At 38.4% G+C, this 22,073-nt stretch overlaps 1 protein-coding gene across 3 annotated transcripts in view; it reads right to left on the bottom strand.

Annotated features, from left to right (window-relative positions):
- The window catches only part of FAM204A (family with sequence similarity 204 member A), a 34,454-nt gene extending 12,770 nt beyond the window's left edge, over positions 1–21,684 (bottom strand). Inside the window, exons 1-7 of one of the 3 annotated variants that reach the window (XM_036264912.1) lie at positions 21,141–21,605; positions 17,905–18,066; positions 15,667–15,908; positions 14,579–14,666; positions 14,416–14,446; positions 14,134–14,233; positions 5,201–5,290 (exon numbers count right to left, since the gene is read on the bottom strand). In XM_036264912.1, coding sequence (XP_036120805.1) covers positions 5,201–5,290; positions 14,134–14,233; positions 14,416–14,446; positions 14,579–14,666; positions 15,667–15,908; positions 17,905–17,923 — 570 coding nt within the window. In that variant the 5' untranslated portion in view covers positions 17,924–18,066; positions 21,141–21,605. Of the gene's footprint in view, positions 1–5,200; positions 5,291–14,133; positions 14,234–14,415; positions 14,447–14,578; positions 14,667–15,666; positions 15,909–17,904; positions 18,067–21,140; positions 21,606–21,649 lie in introns of those variants that run through there. The other 2 variants (XM_036264911.1, XM_036264913.1) reach the window with 2 other exon arrangements.
- Between the last annotated feature and the right edge of the window lie 389 nt (positions 21,685–22,073).

Here is a 22,073-nt window from a genome sequence, read left to right as displayed (position 1 = left end):
AAAATCTACAGTATAAACTGTGCTTTGTCTGTCTCTTTAATTAGACTTGTAACATCTGAAATCTTTTTTTAAGGTTTGTTAAAAGCACAGATAAACATAATGAAAAGAGAGCATAAGGAACACCGTTCTAGGTGATCATCCACTCATACCCCAAAGGTTCAAAGAAAACAACCTCAATGCAATGAGATCTAAGTAAGCTCACTGAAAAACTTGTGAGAAAAACCCATCACTCAGTACCATTTTTATTTTTCTCATGGTAAAATGCTCCAACTTCAAGGCTGCACACCATTTTTTATGGGACTGAACATGTCTTAAACATTGATGTAAAGGAATTCAATGAAGCCTTCCCTTACACCTGCATAGGAATTGCTTATTTTCCATACATTGTGCTAACTGTTCATCTATATGAAATAACTGAATTACTTCTAAGATCTAAGAAAAACAAGGCTTCAAAAGAATTAAAATCACCATTTATTTTTTATTTTTTAATCCTCACCCAAGGACATTTTTGCATTTATCTTCAGATAGAGTGGGAGGAAGACGAGGGAAGAGAGAGAAACATCAGTGTGAGAGAAACACATTGACTGGTTGCCACCCACATGATCCCAACCGGGGTCGGGGACAAATAGCAACCGAGGTACGTGCCCTTAGCGGGAACCGAACCCAGGACTCTCTGGTCCATGGGCTGATGCTCTAACCGCTGAGCAAAACTGGCCAAGGCTAAAATCGCCATTTAAAAACTCCCTGGACTATGTGCAGACTACAAAACGATACACAGAGGACCATTTGAATTAAAAAGCCACTAAGAAATGACCAAAGTTAATATAAGTGAGTCAGTTCTAGCTGATCCTTCCCAGAACATAGCCCTCTGGTGGCAGAGCGCGCCCATCTCCCCCAGGCAGCTGACCAAGCTGCTGACTACCAGCAGCCTAGGGAATGAGGGAGGCTTTTCCCTCCCCAGTGTCAGATATTCCTTCCCATTGCTAATCAGTGACATGTATCACAAAGAAAATGGTCCTACACTCAGTTCTGTCTAACTGGAGAAATAAAAAATAAAGAAGTAAAGGATAAAAGGCAGAGTAATAAAATTTCAAAGAAGGACATAAAATATATTTAGCCAGTTTAAAGGCACTGGACGACTTTGTATGAAATAATGTATTCTTCATATATAACCCTGGTACTATATTAACAAAATAATCTCATTTCTACAAAAATAACATATTGAAATGGAGATATTTAATTTTAAATTCTTAATGTATACAAATGAGTAATACTTAAGGCACTTTTACTTTGTTTACACAATCTTCAGTTGCTAGAAATCACTGTAATTAAGAAAATGGTAAGTACCTGCCATCCTTCGTAAGATCACAGGTTCTGTTGATAAATTCTTGCAACAGCTAACTGGACTATACATTCAGCTTCATATCTGAATTGTTTTACCTTGGAAACATGGCTGCTAAGATATTTCTACCCAAAGAAAGTTTCAGGAAAACAGGAAGAAAACAGTTCTGCTCTCTGGATTAGAGAATGAAGGGTTTAGAACCACGAGATTTCCTTCCTGTAACACGTCCTTCAGTTTAGCTCCTTCACATGAGATGCAAACGCCTTTCCTGAAACGCTCGAGCTCTGAAACAGCGCTGATGCGTGACTTTAAACTCACCAAGTTTGGCAGAATCTCTATTCCAAAAATTTAAACAAATGTTTCAATTCTGAACTCTAGATATGATAATGCTCCAGGTACTTTGATAGCTAAACCTGCCAGAATTATATTATTTCGGAAAGATTTTTTTTTGGTGGGGGGGGGGGGTAATTCAACTCTCATTCCATCAAGACAACATGGCATATGTATCAACATAAAACTAATAACCAAAATAATAAGGGTGAATTGTAGTCAGGATCCTCAGATCCTCACAGGGAAACTAACACCTAACTGTAAACTGTATTGGAAAATTCTGAATGCTAGAGTAGAGTGAGCACTCTGGCACCTGAAGCATTTCTGATGAAGGACCACTTCTTAGATGTAAATATAAAATGCAGAAACTATCTCTTCAATGTACATATAGCCCTCTTCAATGAGAATGCCTTCAGATTTTCTAGGAAATTACTCTAAAAACAGAGTTTATGCTACAAATTAATAACCTGCCCAAATTTAGATAGCTCTTAATTTGTTTAGCTAGGAAAGAATATAACTCAATCAATTCTAACTTTTTTTTTAAATGGCCATTCCTACCTTTGTTATTTAAATATTAACAAACTATTATTATTTCAACATTATTAACTTTACCTGTGTTTTGGAATCCAAACATTTAAGTAGTCTATTTAATAAATGTAATAAAAATTAAAATTCTTAGTTTAACTCATTCTGGCCAATGTAATATTTTTATATCTATTAAAAAGGGATTTTTAAAATCATTTATACTTGTTGGACCTTGATGTTCTTTAAAAATATGATGCCAATAGCACAGAAGGCAGAAGTCATCACCTTTGGCCTGCGTTCATAAACTCAAGCAAAAAGATTTAAAATATAAAACATTTGATATCATTACTCCAAACTGAAGGTTTGTGGCTTTAGCAAAGATGGCAGCAGATTACAACTAAAACATTTCAGATGTGTCTATTAATACCTTGCAAATTATAAAAAGTACCTAAAAATGGCATTTGCAAAAGCTCACTATCAATGAACGGAAGGTAATTCCAATTTAGGCCTGAGGTTAACAAGCCACAAATATGCTCAAATACTTGTGTGTGTGTGTGTGTGTGTAAATAATATTTTTAAAAAACAACTTTTTAAACAGTTTCATCAGTATGATACAAACCCAAGTTTATTTTTCACTTCATCTCTCCTCCAAAATTATTAACAACAAAGAAGTAGGGAGTCCCAAAGCAACCATATTACTACCTGGCAAAACCAAAGATAACAGCACAATCTAGGCTTTAAACATGTGAACTTGTTCATATACATCCTTAGAGTCTCACCATTAACTTGAGAGAAGTGATCTGGAAAATCGTGCACCTGCTGTGTCACAACAATAGGGCCCTGACAGTCTTATTTTGGCATATTTTTGAGGAACTAGTTTCAAGGCCCATCATCAAACATGGTTCTACTTTTGGCTTCATTTTTCTCAATACTGATTCTGCCCTATTCACAGGCTTATAAATGTTAAACATCAAAAATTAGTTTCACTTATTGTGGTTAGAAAAGGCTTTAAGGACTCTAGGATCTGTGCCTCTGAGCAAAGGCTTTATCAGCTGGTCCCAGTCACTGCTTCTTGAAAAAAGAAAATGCTACTGATTAGAAAACCAACATACCTGATTTCCAAAAGGACACCTACCACGCATGTATACATTTAATTTATAAAGGGTTTCTGCCCCAAACTCACAATTACCTACTTCTCAAAATCCCATCTCTCATCTCCACAGTGTTTGACATCAAAGGGATAAATATGAAAAATTAAATCTCAAACTAAACTATTTATTTAAGAAATCCATCTTGATTACTTTATTCTTCATGAGTACTTAATTAACATGGCATCAGTATCTTTCCAATGTCTGTATCTGAACAGCAAACACTTTCCAGATGTTTTTCCACTTATACAAAGACAAGACTAGGACTCGAATTATTGTTTCTCTTTTAATCAGAATTCTTTAACCTCACACTAAATAAATTTAATTTACTGTAGTAGAACAAAGCATTACATTTGTATGGAGGTAAAGAGAACACTTGAGAAAATGTTTACTATCCTTACAAATGCTGAAAATACATGTATTTCCACAGCAATCTCATTTGTCAAAGTGTGACACAAAATAACCTTTAAAATGGAAAATGCCTAGCCTGTATTATACAATTCCCACTTCTAGAATAGCAGTATGACATACACATAAACACACAAAAGCAGAAACCGAATACCCTCCAAGCACACATCTCTGAGGCCTCAGGCGCATGTCTGTACATTCTCACAAGCAGCTTCAAAGGGCAGAGAAAGGAGAGCTCGCGAGGAACACGGTGACGCAAACTAAGTGGAGTTAACGTGCATCCGCTGCCTGACATGAGGCCACAGGTGACCCCGTCTCCTCCCAGGGCATCATTTAAGCCTCAGGAAAGAAAGCTAACTTCTGAATCCCTAAGCCTCACTTCTGGACTTGTTTTTCCCCCTATATAAAAATATCAACCTCACAAGATACTTATGGCCAGCAGCAAAACCAGAAAACAAACAGCCATCCATGGAAGATGTTTGACATCTGCTAATGTAGGAGTAAAACAGTATTTCCATAGAAAAATTTATTAAAATAGTCATTTCATCACTAATCTCAGAAAAAATGCTCACCTGCAGGTGAGTAAGAAAGAACAGCAAACAGCATGCATGGCCAAGAGTTTACACAGACGACCGACGACGCTTTCCATGTAATCAAACACCATGGCGTAGTCATAGCTTAAGAATAACGTGAAGAAGGTAAAGATATGCTAAAAGTGAAAGCTATAGTAGAGTTTTTTTCCTAGAAAGGACCAAAAAAGGAAAAAACTACAATACAACAATAGCAACAACAAAACATATGCCAACATGAGCTCTTTACTCTCTGTGTGACCTTGCCTAGCGACACCTAGCAGTGATTACCAATCAGAGGTATATTCCCTCCAGAAGGTGCAAGTCAGAATCTTCCAGAAGCCTTTGTACTTGGAAAAAGAATATTCAATATATCTAATAGTTTTATACCATAAACTACACACATACACACACACACACACACACACAAATATATATATATATATATATATATATATATATATATATGTATATAATATCTTTTGTATTTTTTTGTTTGTTTGAAAACTGAAAATTCTTCAGGGCTGAGGGAATGGTGCAGAATATGATGTTAAAAAGCCTTCTGGGGAGCAAGGGTTAGAAAAACATTAAGAGATGTGACCTTACAACACACATGCCCTCGGGGACAGGTAAACCGAGTTAAAGATGCAAAAAGAAAAAGAACGCCAGCCTTTTCATCCTAACAGGCAGAAAGCTCTCTGAACTAGGTAAAATCTAAGGGTGAACAGCAATCACGGATTATTTCCACCGTAAGTTTTAGACTTAATTTAAACTGAAAGGAAAATCTTAGATAAATATTTCAATTATGATTGTAAAAAGAATGTATATTCATTTTAGAAAATCTGAAAATAAGAAAGTGTGTCATCAGTTTGACTTGCCTCTCGGGTAGCTAGCCGGTTGCTGAGTTCCTCGGCCTTCTCGATATTCCACTCTTCCACAGCCTTGTCTATACTCTTTTCAAGGCCCGACTAGAAAGAAACAAAACCTAAAAGTTAAAGGCAGGAATAAAGGCAAATACACACTTGCTAGCAAAGACTAGGTCTTAGGACTCCACCAAATACATTACAGACTCAGACCACTTGATTCTCATGTTGACCCTATATGGCAGTTGGTATCACTCCCATTTACTGACAAGAATGCAACTCAGAGACATTAAGAGGCCTATCCAAGGTCATATCACTTCTTAAACTAAGAAAAAAAGAGATGCAAGTCCATATTTTTGTGACTCTAAGGCCTATACTTTCTCTTACTAACAATGTTAAATTATAATAGAAATTATGGCATGCTTATTATGACAGACTCTGGGCTTAGTACTGTAAGAAAGCTCATTAAATCCTGTAACAAACCCTATGAAATAACAGGTATGCTGTTTTGAAGGAGAAGAAACAGAGGCTTTGGCTCACTAACTTGGCCAAGGTCACAGTGTCTGTAAGTGGCAAGGTCATCGTGAGAATCAGGGTTTGCCCTGACCCTGTACTCTCAACCAGTCTTCCTCTGCCTCTTTTCTCTACCACCCATTCCTGTTGCTTGAGACCTTCATTCAACATCCCCTCCTACTCTTTGACTATGGGTATTAAGCTGGATATCAAACATGTGAAGAAAGTTATATATGAGAATGATTTTATCTTCCTATAGAAATTGATTTACTAGTTAAAGATATTTCAGGAAATCCTAATTACAATTTTCGTGGAACTACCAAACAGGTAGGCTTCATCATATATTTATGGAAAGATGCTTAGACTTAAATAATTGAGTTTTAGCTTGTGGAAATAGCTACTACAAAAAAATAAAAATTTTTAAATGGTCTAATATATGCTTCTTACAAGAAAATTTTATCCTAAGAATGGCTTATCTAATGTACCCTTTATCATTCACACTTTCAGTTAACCAACTCCCCCGCCCCATCTAATAAAAGAAGTCCTGCGAATGCGTCTTCCATTTGTGTACTGCTTGTTTACAGCCATCATCCAAGTGAAATGTTGTTCCTGTGTAGCCTTCATTGAAATGAGACTTTAAAAATATCCCCACACACAAAACTGAAATAACTCATAGATACAGAGAAAAAACTGATGGTCACCACAGGGGACTAGGTGCAAAGGTGAAGGGATTGAGTACAAAAGTGCCAGTTATAAAAACAGTCATGGGGATGTAAAGTACAGCATAAGGATTACAGTCACTAATACTGTAATAACTATGCATGGGCTAGATGGGATGACTCAGACCCTTGCCTCAAACTGATTTCTTATGTTAGTACTTCCTCTCTCCCCTCTAAAACACTGTATCAGTTGCCCCATGTTATCTCATTCTAACTCTAACCTTCTATAGTCATAGGTGACACCATCTGTCATCCTTCTACTTGATTGTCTTTTATATTAACTAATCCTCATTCTTAAAACTATTTTCCCAAATATCTATCTTCAATCTCCTTTGAAGGCCCTTATCTCCTCTTGCTGCCCCTTAATTACAGAAGTCCTGCAGGTTCTGTGATTGGCCCCCTCTTCTTCTTACTCTTCATTTGCCCAGTAACTCAATCCTAGGGCTTCAATTGATTCTTATAAGCTGCTTTGGATCTCAACATAATTTAAGACATCTAACCTCTCAAGATCAACAGCTCCAGCTACTTGCTAATTATCTTCATATTGAAGGCAGGGTCTTCAATTTTATTATGTCTAAAACCAAGCTCCTCACTCCCGCCCTGCTTCTCCTTTAGAGCTGCCTACCCATATGGTCGCCCTTGGTAAAATCCTCAGTTAGCTTCAATGCCTCCAATCCTGTGCTCTTCATTTAACTCTATTTTTGTAGTGACTCTCATTTCTCCATCCTGTGCTTCAGGGCTTCATGATCTCTTTTGAAAGATTATAACTGTCTCCAAATTAGTCTTCTATCTTTCTAAAGCAAATACCATGTCATTACCCAGCTTAAAACAGTATCACTTCCTTACTCCTTTTGAATAGCGCCCAACTCCCTTCGCAATAGGGTTCCAAAATGCTTGCTCAGCCTCAACTTGGGCAATGCTGTATTTTCTAATCTCTGGTCACATCTACCATTCTCTTAACATGCCCTGTGCCTCTGATGTGTTTCCGTTTAAAAAATCTTGATCATCCTTGTTTAAGTCTCGTGTTAAATGTTACCTTCTCTATCTATGCATGTGCCCTTATCTCCATGTACCCAGTGACCCCGCCTGGTACCTAACTGCTCCCACTCTGTGCTGTCGCTATACTCCACGTCTCCCTCCAGCACCGGCTGGTCTGTTCCCCTCCTGGGCTCTATGCTCACTAAGGGCAACACGTGTTACTAGCTTGGTGTGTCTCAGCATCTAGCCCAGTTTCTCTCACACAGGAGACTCACTCAGCCTGCGTTACTGCGCAGCAATCCATGGTTGCATTAGTTCTAAAGAACCCCACCCAAATGGGAAACATTCATACAAATCCACTGCTTTCACATGTTCCCAGGAGAATTCCACACAGTAATATTAGGGTAATAGTAGCCCTATGGTTAAAAAAAAAAAAAATTACATTTTATTGCACTTATTTATAAGTAAATCTCCCCACACTAGACTATACATTCCATGAGGGCATGGAGAATATCTTCTCCATCGTGGGCTCCTCCCAGAACTTAGCACAGCACAGTACCTGTACCTGGGACATTACAATTATTATTTACTTTTATAGCAGAAATAAAGCATTTAAGAAATGCTACAACAATGGCCCCTCCTTCTTGCATAGAATATTAGGTATCTCCTCATTTGAGATATGGGAAAACAAAACACTAGTATCAAACTGCAATTTTCCTTGCATCAACAATTTCTGGGGTAGCCAGATGCCTCATCCCAGATCTAATCTCCAGTCTTTCGCCTCAGCAAGCTGGTCACTGACAGCAACCATTCTGAGCCTGTCCTGCTTATTCCACATGGCGGCTCTGTCTGTGTGCCTCCAATTCTCCAGGCTGCCTGAGGGTACGTAACATCTGGGTGCTGCATCCTTACTCCAGAACCTGGAATGATCACAGGTAGTGAGCAAAAAGAAACCCACCCTATTTTTACCACCACTGCCCATGAATAAACCAGTGGTCTGTTTATTAAGTCAACTTGCTAACTTTCCTTTGGCTATCCTGGATGGGTACACAGCTTACAAGTTAATATCACAAAGGGGAAAACAAGAACATTCTCCTCTTTTAGAAACTTATATGAACTGCTGAGCTTATACATATAATTTTCATTTATAAATCATCTAAAATTATAAATTTGTCTCTTCACCATCAATCAACTCCCACTCCCCAGCCATTCAGAGCAGCATCTAAGGGAGATGGCATAATATGGTAGAAAAACATTGGACTAGGAGTTAGGAAATGTGGTCAAAGCTCTGGGTAAATGAGATACAGTACTTAATGCATAAGTGTCAGTTTCCTTAAAGAAAGCAAGAATATTGGTTTGGACAACCAAAATTCTCTCCTGGAAATAAAATCCTAGAATTCCACTTATATATTCAAGTTTGTTTTTAGGTCTTTTAAAAGTGTTTTTATTTTTTAATTTCAGCAAAGTTTCATTAGATATAACCTTTTTTCCCCTCATTTTTCATTCTTTTCTGGCAACTTATTTAAGTAAATATAATAGTTCCTTTTAGCTCTGAAAAATGTCTGGGTTCATGTGCACAACCAATCTTTCTCCTTCTGAGATGATATTAACATTCCAAAGGCTTACATTAGTACAAAATCATCCTTAGATAAAACACTTCCATCGCCTTGACACTGTAAGTTAATAGCATGGTTGGTGAGGTCAGAGCTGGGTTCATGGTCCAGTTCCTCTAGCAACCTGGATGAGCTCCTAAACCTCTACAGCTTATAATTATCTCATATATAAAATGAGAATACCACATTCTTTGCAAGGTTATAATAAGGGTCAAAGAAAATACGTGTAAAATACCTAGCAAAGTTTTTAAATATAGTAATCATTCAGGAAATAAGTTGTTCATATCATTATATCTAAAAATGAGGACACCATTACAACAAAGAGAAGGCTTAGCTCTACATAGCTACAGACCTAATCACAATTCTTTCAGGGTACAAGACTCAAGAATTCAAGTTTGAGTCAACAAGTAGTCTCATGAAATAAGATTCGAGTATTAAGTCTTTTTAAGTTTTAAGTTGGACCTAAGAGTAAGCTGTAAGTTCCTAGGATGTCTTTCACACCACAGGAAAGGCAGGAGGCACAGAAGCACCGGCATACTCTGCAGGGCCTGGGCCTTGGTGTGCTTTTAAGATGCCTTTTGGCAGGAATCAGAATTCAGCTTAAGATATATCTTAATACAAACACATAGGGATGGCAATTTGGCCACAGGTGGAAAATCATCTAAGGCCAGCATCTAAGAGGTTCCCATGAGGCAGGAAGTAACCTCTAATTAAGTTTAGCTGCAGTTGCCAAGAAGGTAGTACTACAAAAATATCCATAAAACTCATGGGTTTAACACCGGGTTTAACATTAAGGATCAACCACCCATATGTGCATATGTAGAATATCTTTCAGTACGTGATTAAAGCTTAAGTCAAACTGCACCACAATATAGTTCTACAGAAATTCTGCTGCTAAATATTTATTTGAATAAAAATATATAATTTTTATTACATATTTAAAAATATATTCAATTTTTAAAGCTTAATACAAATGAATTATCCACTCACGTTTGCTGTACTATGATAAGACCTAAATAGCTAAGGAGAAAAACATAGGTAATCTCTCCATAAAGAAAGGGGGACGGGGCTAATAATTAGTGTTGTAACTTTTGTATTTAGAGCCTATCCACTTAAACTATCTGAGTCAGAAAAGTAAAAACTAAGTTGGGTTTTACTTCAGAAAAAACTGTATTTGTGACTAAATGATTTGGGTTAGTCTCATTTCATGTCTTATCCGTTCTGTTTGTTTTCTTAGACAAATCATGCTGGGCTTCGGTTTCTTCACCTATATTCGAAGAATAATACTGGTCCTACCTACCCACCCAAAGGGATCACAGGGATCAAGAGAGAACGCTTTGTAATTGACACCAGGGGAACAATCATGGTACCACTACAACCCCCCCCACTTCCACACCCCCACCCTGCCCTCCTGCCTACCCACCCAAGGCACTCAGATTTTTATCTGATCTATGTATTGAAGTTTAATGTAAGATTCTGGTTGGAAAAAGCATTCTACTAACAGAAATAAATTTGAAAAAAGCTACACCATACAATAGCAGTTTCCTCTCATAAACAACTAAAGAAAACCATCAAAGACATTGTGCAACTATTCTAAAAATTAAAAGTACCCGTGGTTTTTCATGCCAAAAAGTATCCATCAAGTATACATAAAACTATCTCAATAAAGACTGTTGGCTAATCAAATTGATTCAACTAAAGAATACTTGAGACATTTATAATGAAATTAATGAGTAAAAAATTTATTTTAAAGAAATTCCCACATAGATTCAAATGAATGATTACAGAATTATTAGTAAGTCCCAGAACTGCTGCCAGCAACACAATTATAGTTGTACGTAACACAAAGGGCACTTTAAACGGCACTGGATATTAGGAAGACCCTGCTCCATGGAGGGCAGAGGGGAGACTGGTGCTGTGCCCACACTTCGCCTGAGCAGCAGTTGTAGCTTGGCAGCGTTCCAGGAAAAGACAACAGGACTGCAGGATAGGTGGATTAAGAAGTTTGCAAAAAAATGCAAAAAGAAGTTTGCTTTGTTTTACTAATCTTGAGGGTCAAGTGAATCCAGACTAAAAGGCTCTCTCAGATACAGTAACAGATCAGCCTCTGCTCCAGAGAAATAAAATAATGAACTAGAAATAGAAATCTATGCTAGTTTTTCCATGATCCTCTCTAGATTTCCTGGGCAGTAACTATCACATGCTGGACTTACATTTATTCTTAGCTTTCATCTTGGTGCCTCTGCTGTGGACATTCTTTAATGTCTGTTACTTGTGTCGGATTTATAGCAAGAGGGGTGCATGCAAAACAGTGATCCCAAACCAAAGAATGAGTGTGAACCTGCTGGCACGTGATTATGCTGAACTACCAAGAGAGACAATTTGGCTTCACTAAATCCTTCCTTTCCTGTTAGGCTTGCATTTATTCATAGAATATTTAGTGTTGGCAAATCCTAGGCAGATATAAGACTGGCCAGCATCAGTGTGCTGGTTTACAAGATTGCCATGGCTTTCTTAGTCAGATGTCATTCATACAGAGGAATGTCAACCGTTAAGAAAATCCAAACATAAAATAGATCACTGGGTGATTACAAAAAAAATCTATGGCAGTCTTCCCTTAAACAGAAATCTCATTTTTGAAATGATGTTTGACTTATAATTTTTCTAGAATTCATCTAATATATAATGTAAAACAGAACCCTAGTTCCTAAAACTTAGTTGTCTCAAAGATTTTGCACAAGGACACCTAGTGTCCTTTATCAAAGTTACTCTACACAAATTACAAATTTTAGACAATGAATAATAGTCGCATACAGCCAGTATCAAGAAGGTACAATTTCATATATGTAGGGTAATAATAAAATTCTAACACAGACAGATTACAAAAAATACTCTCAAAATTTCTACTTTTTACAATGGTTAAAAATTTTAATTTATGGCTTTAAATTCACTAAGAAATAATTCAGACACTATAAATACAGTTATGAGAAAACATAACAAATATTGTAAATAAATGAAGATCAAAGACCACCTAATTCACAAAACTTAAAAAAAAAAAAGTCCTATGAGAACTAACATTTAACCATCTCTTCCCTCAAAAGAACAATCTAGTGAGAAGTTGGGGCTGTAAAGCAGGCAGGCCAGAGACGGCCCTGGACCACTTCCGTCAGCACGCCTCCTCCCTGATGCTACAGAACAGGTCTGGGACAGTCAAGAGCACCCCCTCGTGTGCTCCCTCCCCCCAGCCCACCGGAATCACAAGTGTGGAGTGCATGGCAATCACACTTTAAATTGCTTCCCAGCCCTCTGCAGTGAAGCTGGAGAACTGAGCGTAATGGTGTGATAGAGGCTGGGTTTTAGTTTCAACCCTACCAGTAATCTTTCTTTGTAAGAAAATTCTGTACCTGCTTGAACATTTGTAAAAAAGAGACTGCTCAGAGTACCAGTACACAGTTGTGGCAGAAAGCTACGCTGGTTCCAACTCCCCAGTGTACTAGGGACTAAATGACAAGGATACCTGACGAAGTTGGAATCACAAGTTCACATGTAAAATTCTATTGTATTAGTTCCTTAATTCACATGCCCTCAATGACACACTACCACCCAATGGTGGGTTGAAAATCAGAGGTTTTTCTAAGAAATACTGATTAACAGAAAATAGTAATCATCTCAATGTATACACAGTAGTCTACAGCAATGACCCATGAAGGAGGCATCTGTCTACACATGCAAGGTACAATGTACTTGGGCTCAACCAGGCAGGACTGTGCCTCTACCCCTACCACTCAGTGGTCGGTTTTTGAGCTCCTGGAATCTGTCATCATTCATCTATGTCAGCAGTGGGGAAGCTTTTTTCTGCCAAGGGCCATTTGGATATTTATAACATCATTCGAGGGCCACACAACGTTATGAACTTAAAGATTAGCCTGCTATATTTGGTCAGGCTAATTTGGTGAGGCATGCAATGTTCGTTGGCATTGATTTCGCAGGCTTATATGGCCTGCAGGCCGGACGTTCCCATCCCTGCTCTATGTGAATATGTAAGCTACTCATTCATTCAAGCCTCTACTCAGTAATATCATCTATAGAATGACAACTCCCAAACGTGTTTCTAAAGCCCAGACTCTCCTCCGAGTTCCTGCCTTATTTCATCAACAGTCTACTTTGCTCCTGCTTCCTGATATCACCCGCACCCCAACTGAACTGTGGAGAGGCCCCACTCTCAATCTTCTCCCCTCCCAAGCTTTCCACCTTCATGACTAGCATCACTCTTCACACCACTGCTTACGGTAAAGCCTTGAATGGCTCCTTCCCTCCTCACTCCCCAAATCCTCCCCACTACCATCCAAACAATCCAGAGGCAAATACTGTCAATTCTACTTCCACTGTACACTTCAAATCCTGCCTTTTCCCCATCTTCAGCAGCAGCATTCTTGTTCAGGCTGACATGACTTCATGCCTAAAACAGTCTCTTAAATGGTCTCTCACCTACTTATGCCGCCCCACAGTCCATTCTCCACATAATTGCAATCTTTTTAAACATAATTTAGATCATGTCACTCCTTTAACTTAAAACCCCTGAATGACTCTCAGCTGCACTGTGACTAAAACTCAATTCCTTTCTGTGCCCCTTGAGGTCCTACACAGCTTGGTCCCTGCCCGCCTGCCTCTCCAATCTTATCTTGAGCCACGCTCCTTAATGACTACATTCCAGCCAGGCTGACCTCCTTACAGTTACTCAAATGTCCCGTGACAAATGACTCTTTCTTCCCTAGGATCTTTATCCAGGTTATTACCTCTACACTAGCACTCCTGATTTAGATGGTTCCTTCCTATTCTTCAGTGAAGTGGCACCTTCTGAGAAAGGTCTTCCCTGACCACAAGCTCAGGTGGGGTCTCCATTTTTGTTTTGCACTGCTTCACAACACCATTCATTTCCTTCTTAACAGTTTGTTTGTTTTGATAATTTGTAACTATATATTTACTTGTTTATCTAGCACCTTGTTTGGCACATAGTAGGAACTGTAACATTTTCACTGAATGAATTAATGAGAACTATCTTAGACAAGGCTAATTACAAACATTTCCTACTGAGTAATATAAGATGCAATAAAAAAGACCTTACCTTTTCAACTTTTTTCTTTTTAACAGGGGGTTCAAATCTGTCATTGACTCCAAAATACTGAGTAAGTTCCTTCCACTGGGTTTCACTTGGGGACTGCTCACTATAAGACAGACAATATGTCTTGCACTAAATGTACTTATTTTTATTTTCATTGTTTTCAACAGCTTACCTCAATTATATTACAACAACTAGTTCTTATGTTTCAGAGGTAAGTAGGTCAACTATTTGTATAAATTCTACAAATAATGTCTAGAATAGACAAATATTTTTAATTCCACGTACCTATGAGATTCTGCTTCATTCTTCAATTTACCTGAAACAGAATTCACAGTGTTAAGAGCTAAGTATTTAGTTATTTCAAAATTACATTAAAAATTAATGAGCTCCATTAGTCACAGTTTAACATTAGCACATTTGACAATCAATATGAATGAAAACAAAATACCTTTTCTAGAGCGTTTTCTTTTTTTCCTTCTAAATCCTGAAGTTGAGATTTTCTGTTCAGAGTGTTTTTTATGCAATTCTTGAAATTTCTATATAAAGCAAAAAAATTAAAAGCAATTTTAAAGCAAAGCAAAATTCAAAAAAAAAACAAACATGTTAAATAATTAAAAATTATACTCTAGTGTTTATAAACATATAAATTAAAGCTCTTCTTGAGATACTCTACTCTCCAAGACTCTTCCACAACCTGAGTTTTCATCTCACTTTATGTCTAAATAAATCAGTCTGATAATCTGAGAGTAAAAGTCAATGACTTAGACAAAAAATAAAATTGCCCTGGCCGGTTTGGCTCAGCGGTTAGAGCGTCGACCTGCGGTCCAGAAAGACCCGGGTTCGGTTCCCGCTAAGGGCACGTACCTCGGTTGCAGTTTGTCCCTGGCCCTGGTTGGTCGTGCAGGTGGCAGCCACTCAATGTGTCTCTTTCACGTCATTGTTTCTCTCTCTCTTCCTCTCCCTCCCACTCTATCTGAACAAAAAATGGAAAAAAAATGTGCTCGGGTGAGGATAAAAAAATAAATTAAATTAAATTAAGATTGAAATTCTTCCTATATCATGTTAGGCAAAGTAGCTAATTCTACTAAATGTTTTCTTCCTCTTTTTATGAAAAACAAAACAAAAATGGAAGCAAGTATCTGAGTGGCCAATGAATTGAACACAGACCCACAGGGTAATAAAAGAATTCTGGCCCTGGCTGGTTTTGCTCAGTGGTTAGAACGTCGGCCCTTGTGGGTTTGATTCCCAATCAAGGGCACATACCTGGGTTGCAGGTTTGATCCCCAGCCCCAGTTGGGGTCATGCAGGAGACAACCAATAAATATGTCTCTCTCTCTCTTTTCCACTCTATCTAAAGATCAATGGGAAAATATCCACAGGTGAGGATTAACTGAAAAAAAAAAAAAAAAAGAATTCTGAATGAATCTTTCCTATCTATTACCTCCCAAGAACATACACATTCTGACTATGGCAGAGAGACACACATGAGCATGTACGAACACAGGCTTTAATAAGAACACATCGGAGAAAACCTACATTCCACATATGTAAGGGAATTCCAGAGGGACAGTCTTCGTATGCATTTACATTTGCCTCTGCTTCAGTTTTTGGTCCATCTGTAGGGAAATCTGAGATCTCTGTTTTTGTAAAGGTCCCATCTCCTTTATCTTCCTGTAAGTTAAGTCCAGAGTTCTCTGATGTGTCTTCATCTTCAGAGTTCAACTCAACATCACTTTCATTTAGGCCAGAAGGTAGCAGCCCACTCCACATCTTTTCTTCTAAAAGGAAAAGAATAAATTTAAAGCTATTTAAAGTAGACATGCAAAGAATTTTAAAACCATTAAATGACAATCCAGGAGTCTTAATAATTATACCTAAGATTTGGGAACAGTCCATCTAAACTTTTAAAAAATCTATAATGGGATATGCACTCCAAATTAAAAAAATTAAAAACTGCTTGTATAAATAAAATGTGTAAAGCAGTTTAGCAAGTGCAAGACACAGCTATAGATGAATGACCTAAAGAAAATAGGACCTTGATTCTCTAGTATATGCATAATTTTGCCTAAAAAAAGAAATAAAGAAAATCCAGTAAAAGCATCCATTGCTCAATAATGTTAAGAGCCTAACAATATATACTGCAGGCAATTTAAGGACTATAATACTATATTTCAAGCTATAACAGACAGAAGAAAACAAAATTAAATGTTCCACCTGTATTTAAATGTATAAAATGTCCAGGGGACTTACTAAGGAGCAGGAAAACAATTATTCAAAAAAAAAAATTGTTAAGCTGCATGTACAATTACCTTGAGGAAACTGTGATGGTAAAAGAATATCCTAGTTTAAAATTTTATACTATTTGCTAAAATAATATTAAATGGAGTATAACCCTAACATTTTAACAAAAACATATAGCTTTTTTGAATAACAATACTATAGTTGGGAAACTAATGTTCAAGTTCAGAATAATATTTAGCATTAGAATAATACTGTCCACTGGTAGAGAGAACCATTAGCTATTGTTAAGTTTAATAAAATTATTATTTTTAAATTGGAGTCGCAATCAATTTGTTCAAATTAAGATAACTGAGTACATTTTCACTATTAATCTCCATGGCACAGTCTATCTTAGCATACATACTGAGCCAAAACCAGTTTGCTTAAAAGGTGCCTAAAACAGAGAAGTTGGTTGTACTGTTCATGACTTACTATCAACCTGAAGGAATAAAATGGAAGAATAGAAAACATTTTTGCTGAGTTTTCGTTCCACTATTGTGAGTAACCTAGTAACAAAACCACCACCATTATCTCTGAGACACAGACATCATGGTCTTTTCCATAACTCTAAATAAAGAATTCCCAATAACTTTAAGGACCTCCTCCTAAGTCCAAAGAATGAGATTTTACTTTCTGCCACTTTGGTCCAGACTCATCAGTTGTTAGCTCTCTGAAACATCCTCACTAAAATATTCTCTTGGCTTTTTAAGAAGGGCTCTGACATCTAACTGCAACTGTAATCCTGTCACTACCATATACTAGTAATATGTGGAAATAATTTTTAATACTTCAGTTTTTTCATCTGTAACACAGGGATAATTATACTGCATACAGGGTTATTCTGAGGATTAAATGAGATAAAACACTCAACACAGTGTTTAGGAGATTCTAGAGGTTCGATCAATGCTAAATTCTTTTTGCTATTATTATTTCTGTGGCTATGTAGTACATTTTGATTATTTCTATTATGAGTAGCGGCATTTATAAGGTAGTTTTAAGGTTTCTAACATTTGAAGTGCATTCACTTAACAACTGATACAAAACATTTACTTTCCTGATTTCCACAGGCTGACAACGCTTCTATAAAACATGTTGGTGTGTGGTTTTCTGAATGGGGCAATAAAACCAGAAGCAAATTACCATGAAGATAATGGAGCTTAAGCTTCAAGGCTCATTTGCACAAAACACTATACCTAATTTTCTATTTAGAGTATGACTTCCCTTTTTTTTTTTTTTTTTTTAAAAGAAGAGACCCAAAATTATATAGGCTCCAGGCCCCATAAAACCTGGCTGCATCCCTAAACCAGGCCTAAGGATTTTAAGAGTTAGAATGAAGGTCATCTTAAGATACTCTATTGGCACAAAGGACATCATGTAAAATATGCCAATAATAAAAAGCAGATATTATTAAAAATATTTCTATTGTTCTGAAAAGCATGGAGAGGGAAGCAATAATAAGCTCCAGCATGACTTGAATACTGGCTTATAATGTACCTTTAGGTTCATTATCCATTTCAGGATTTTAGTAACAAATTTCAAATTCAGCTTTCTCCAAATTGGGGTTCTTCTATGCTCGAAACCACTGTTTCTTTTTCCTGTCCACAGCATCTTCCGTATGCCCACTGTTTGCCAAGCACTCGTCAAGACATGGGACAGCTGTGTACAAAACAGGCAAAAACGCCTAACTTCATGGAGCAGACATTCTACACACGTGGCAAGCTTCTGTCTGTCCACCATCAGCCAAGTACCACTCAGCCCAGACTTCAGTTCTAACTGCTCGTGAAAGGCACATGACTCTCAGCAGGCCCAGTTCTTCCACTTTAGCAGCTCTACTGGGAAGACTATGCTTTGGGCACCCAAATGTACTTCTCAGTTACCCTGGAGATGCCATGCCCTTCCTCATCAGGCTCTAGCAGTTACCTATTTTTTATCGCTTTTTGGACTTTCCCAAAATCATCTGTTTTTAGCTCTTGCTGATAGGGCATTAAGAATGGTTTTCAGTGTGGCATTGGCTGGTATGATTTCGTGTGCCCACAGGAAAGAAAACATTAAAATAACTTTTAAAAAGTGGATTCTACATCCAAATCCATGAAATAAGGCAAAATTCAAATAAGATATGTTTCAGAACTCAATTCCTAAACATCTTTAATGTGCCATTCTCCTGTAACTTAAAAAAACACCTAAATACAAGCACAACCTAAATACAAGTGGCCACTGATAAACACAGATAACTCATTGAAGAGCTGCAAAGTGGAGCAGTCCACATGAGCAGAAGCTTGACTGTAAAGCAGCCAACATGGAGTGGCTGCTTCCTGACATGCTGTGGGCTCATGCTGAAACAGTCTTCCTATTCGTAGCATATACATGTCTTTCATTCTTTTCCGATTATACTGTTAGGCCTCATGTGACTTGTTTTGGCTATTCTGATTCACTCTTTCTTTGGAGTGTCTCTCACTTTTTCAGAGCACATTCCTTTATTTTAAAGCAGATCATTCCAAATTAACCTTTAAATGTGAAAATTATTCAGCCATTCCCAAGAGAAGTGGTACACAAGAGAACTAGAAACCTAAGTTTTTAGTGTAGATTCTAGCCAGGTCTACACAACAGTCCATGTATTAATACGTGACCTTTCAGATTTTAGCCTGTAATTCAAATAATTTTTAATTTAATCATTTTTGTCCCCCAAAAGATGTGATTCAGAATCCCTTTTTTACTCTATGGTTTTGAGTATCAGCTTCTTCATTTCATACACTCTCTATTTCTGAAGTTAAGTTTTTTCCGACAATTATTCTTTTAAAAAATTCTGTGTATACAACACAGAATACATCTTTAGTCCTGGGATGACACAATTTACTATGAACTGAAAATATTTTTGTATCATATTCTAGTCTGAATAGCTGGGTTTTCTTTTGCTCTTAAAAACCTACCATAGTCACTATTTACTTAGCACACTTGGGCACACTGAAATGCATCAAGAAGAACATGACACAGGTCAGCAATTCCTAATCTAAGGGTTTTACAAAGTTGTATGAAGACATTAATGGAGGTCTCTAAGCTAAGTTCAATATTTAAAAACCTGACATATTTTTCCCCCTCAAACAATATTATCCACCTTTCGATGAGGAGACTTAAATTCAATGAAGCTTTATTCTTCACCACATATTCACTGATCAGTAGCTATAGCTATAGACCTGATTTTTATTTAAAAAACAAAAACAAAAAAACTAATGAATATGTGTAGTAGACACCACCTTTCAAAATATGGCACCCATGTAGGTATCAAATTATAATAAAAGGGGTTTTAGGTTGTGAAAGAATTGGGAACAGCTAGTACAGCAGGAAAAGACTTGCTTTTGAAAATCAAAGACAGGTTTCTAGTTCTGAGCAACACAACTGTGGGCAAGACACTGCATTTTGCCTGGATCTCCACTCTTAAGTTATAAAATGAAGATATGATCAGGTGATCTGTGAGATGTCTTGTAGCTTTAACATGTTTCTTTGTGGATCTTAATATTACAAGTGGCCACATACTCAGTCACCTCATTCTTGCTATAACACTCCATTCTCTCCCAGTGAGATACAATAGTGATTAAACCCCAATACCCCAGGAGATAAGGTTCTCTCCTCAACCTATCTGCCACAGCCAAGACTGATAGTTTTCAGTTAGACTCTGCACTTCACACAGGACATCTCAAAGATACTCTGGAGAAAGGGAAGAAAACCCATTATGACAGAAGAAACAGAACCAGAAAAGGGAAACAAAGTAGGTCACTGCTATACATAGTATACAATGTGACAGGTACCGATGTACCATTAATCTCACAACCATTCTTTCACTAGGAATTACTACCTTTTACAAATAAGGTAACTGACTTGTGTAATGCACCGTGATTCACTTATATTACAAAAATGGAACTCTATTGGCTTCAAATTATAAATTTTTAGAGGACAGAGTTTAAATACCAACATATTCTTGGAGACAGAAAGTGTATCTGAATAATGACTCTAGCCCATAAGCCTAGATTTGCTAAAATTTGATCAAGAAAGCTTCTTTGTCACTGTTTTAAGTGCAGAAAGATACGTAGGATGCTACACTAAACTGCCTATATCAAAGTCACATTCAGGTAATACTGTCATATTTGGGGGCGATTATAACCAAAACCCCAACGATATAATCTGAGCAGTTTATTGAGTAAATGTCTCCTGTCTGATATTCCAGAACTTCGATTCCATTTTCACCAAATGACGCTATCTTGTTTCCCATATTTTATATTCAATTAGAAATAATCACAGGAATCTGAACCTTGTCTGGTATGAATTTAACCTTATAAACCACCACTCACCAATCTGAAGAGGGTGTTAGTAATTTACAATGATAACCAGTGTCTGTGACTTGGAATAAGTTACTTAACGAAAATACTTTTAAACATGTGTCATCAACATTAATGCAAATATATTTACTTTCATGAAATAAACGTGTTCCCTCTTCTCGAAAAAGTAGACAATACAAGTGAATCACAGGGCCGCCTTCGGATCTGTTACCCATCCGATCACCCAGATAAACTACGTATGTACTTAGCAGGAGTCTCCGTGCATGTGTATGTTTTACTTAAACAGAGTCTGTTTGGTGCAGCCAATGAAAAACACTTCCTTACACCCCAAAAAGTTACAGTTCGCCAGTAACACGTCGGGGCTCACTTTCAGCCGGATGGCAGTGTGACAATACTCACGGGGCTCGAGGCAGCAGGAGGGGGGCTCTGCAAGGTCCACCGTTTCCTGCTTGGCCGCACAACCCGGAACTCCGCGGGCTCTCTGGGGCCGGCGTCCGTCTCCGGTCCGCGAACGCGACTGCCGTCCCGCGCACAGCACTGGCGCCGAAGGTTCCGGGGCACACGTCCAGCCTGCTGACAGTCCCCCTCACCGCAGCTCTCCCCCGGGACACAGCACTGTGAACCGGAGCCTGTGTCCCGCCTCGGAAGCCTCCTCGCCCCTCTCACTTGGGCCGGAGGGGGACGGAGAAGCCCTGTCCAACCACCAGGCTGGGGAAGGCGCTGCGACGCCCCTTCCGAGCAAATCGGAGGCCGGCCCCGGCGACGCTCCCGTGGGCCCGGGGCGGCTCGGTGGACAGGCTGTGACGCCGCGCACACTGGCTCCCTCACTCCCCGAACCGGGCCGTCCCCGACCCCTCGCGCCGGAGCCCGAGCCGCCCGGGAGCCGCTCCGCAAACAGCTCTACTCACCGGTGAGGAGCCAGCCGCCCGGCAGCCATCTTAAGACTCCGCAAACATCGCGCCTTCTCATTGGCTCTGACATCCTAGCCAATAGGCTGAGGCCGTTCTGGCCTGGCGGTCGCCATGGCAACTGGCCGCGCCCAACTCCGCGGTTAAAGCCACAGAACAGAGGTGTTGGTTACTTTCCACTTCTCTTCTCACCGTTTTCCCTCTTTCTTCTGATCGTTTCTCCAGACCTCGTTGCTCCTCCAGGCCCTGCCCCGCGCCGGTGCTGGCCTAGACCCTGACCCAAGCTCGTTCCACAAGGACAGAGAATCGCTGCAGACGCTCTCTGGGCCCTTCTGGGAACATTTCTATTCGTAAATCCTTTTTGTGCCCTCCCTTCGTGTTTTTCCTTGTGCACATCTTTACTGAGCAGGCTTCCTTCCAGGCC

Source organism: Molossus molossus, unplaced genomic scaffold (genome assembly GCF_014108415.1).
Source record: "Molossus molossus isolate mMolMol1 unplaced genomic scaffold, mMolMol1.p scaffold_m16_p_17, whole genome shotgun sequence".
Classification (NCBI taxonomy): domain Eukaryota; kingdom Metazoa; phylum Chordata; class Mammalia; order Chiroptera; family Molossidae; genus Molossus; species Molossus molossus.
Note: the sequence above shows the minus strand (reverse complement) of the source record. Positions and strands in the feature narration are given on the sequence as shown.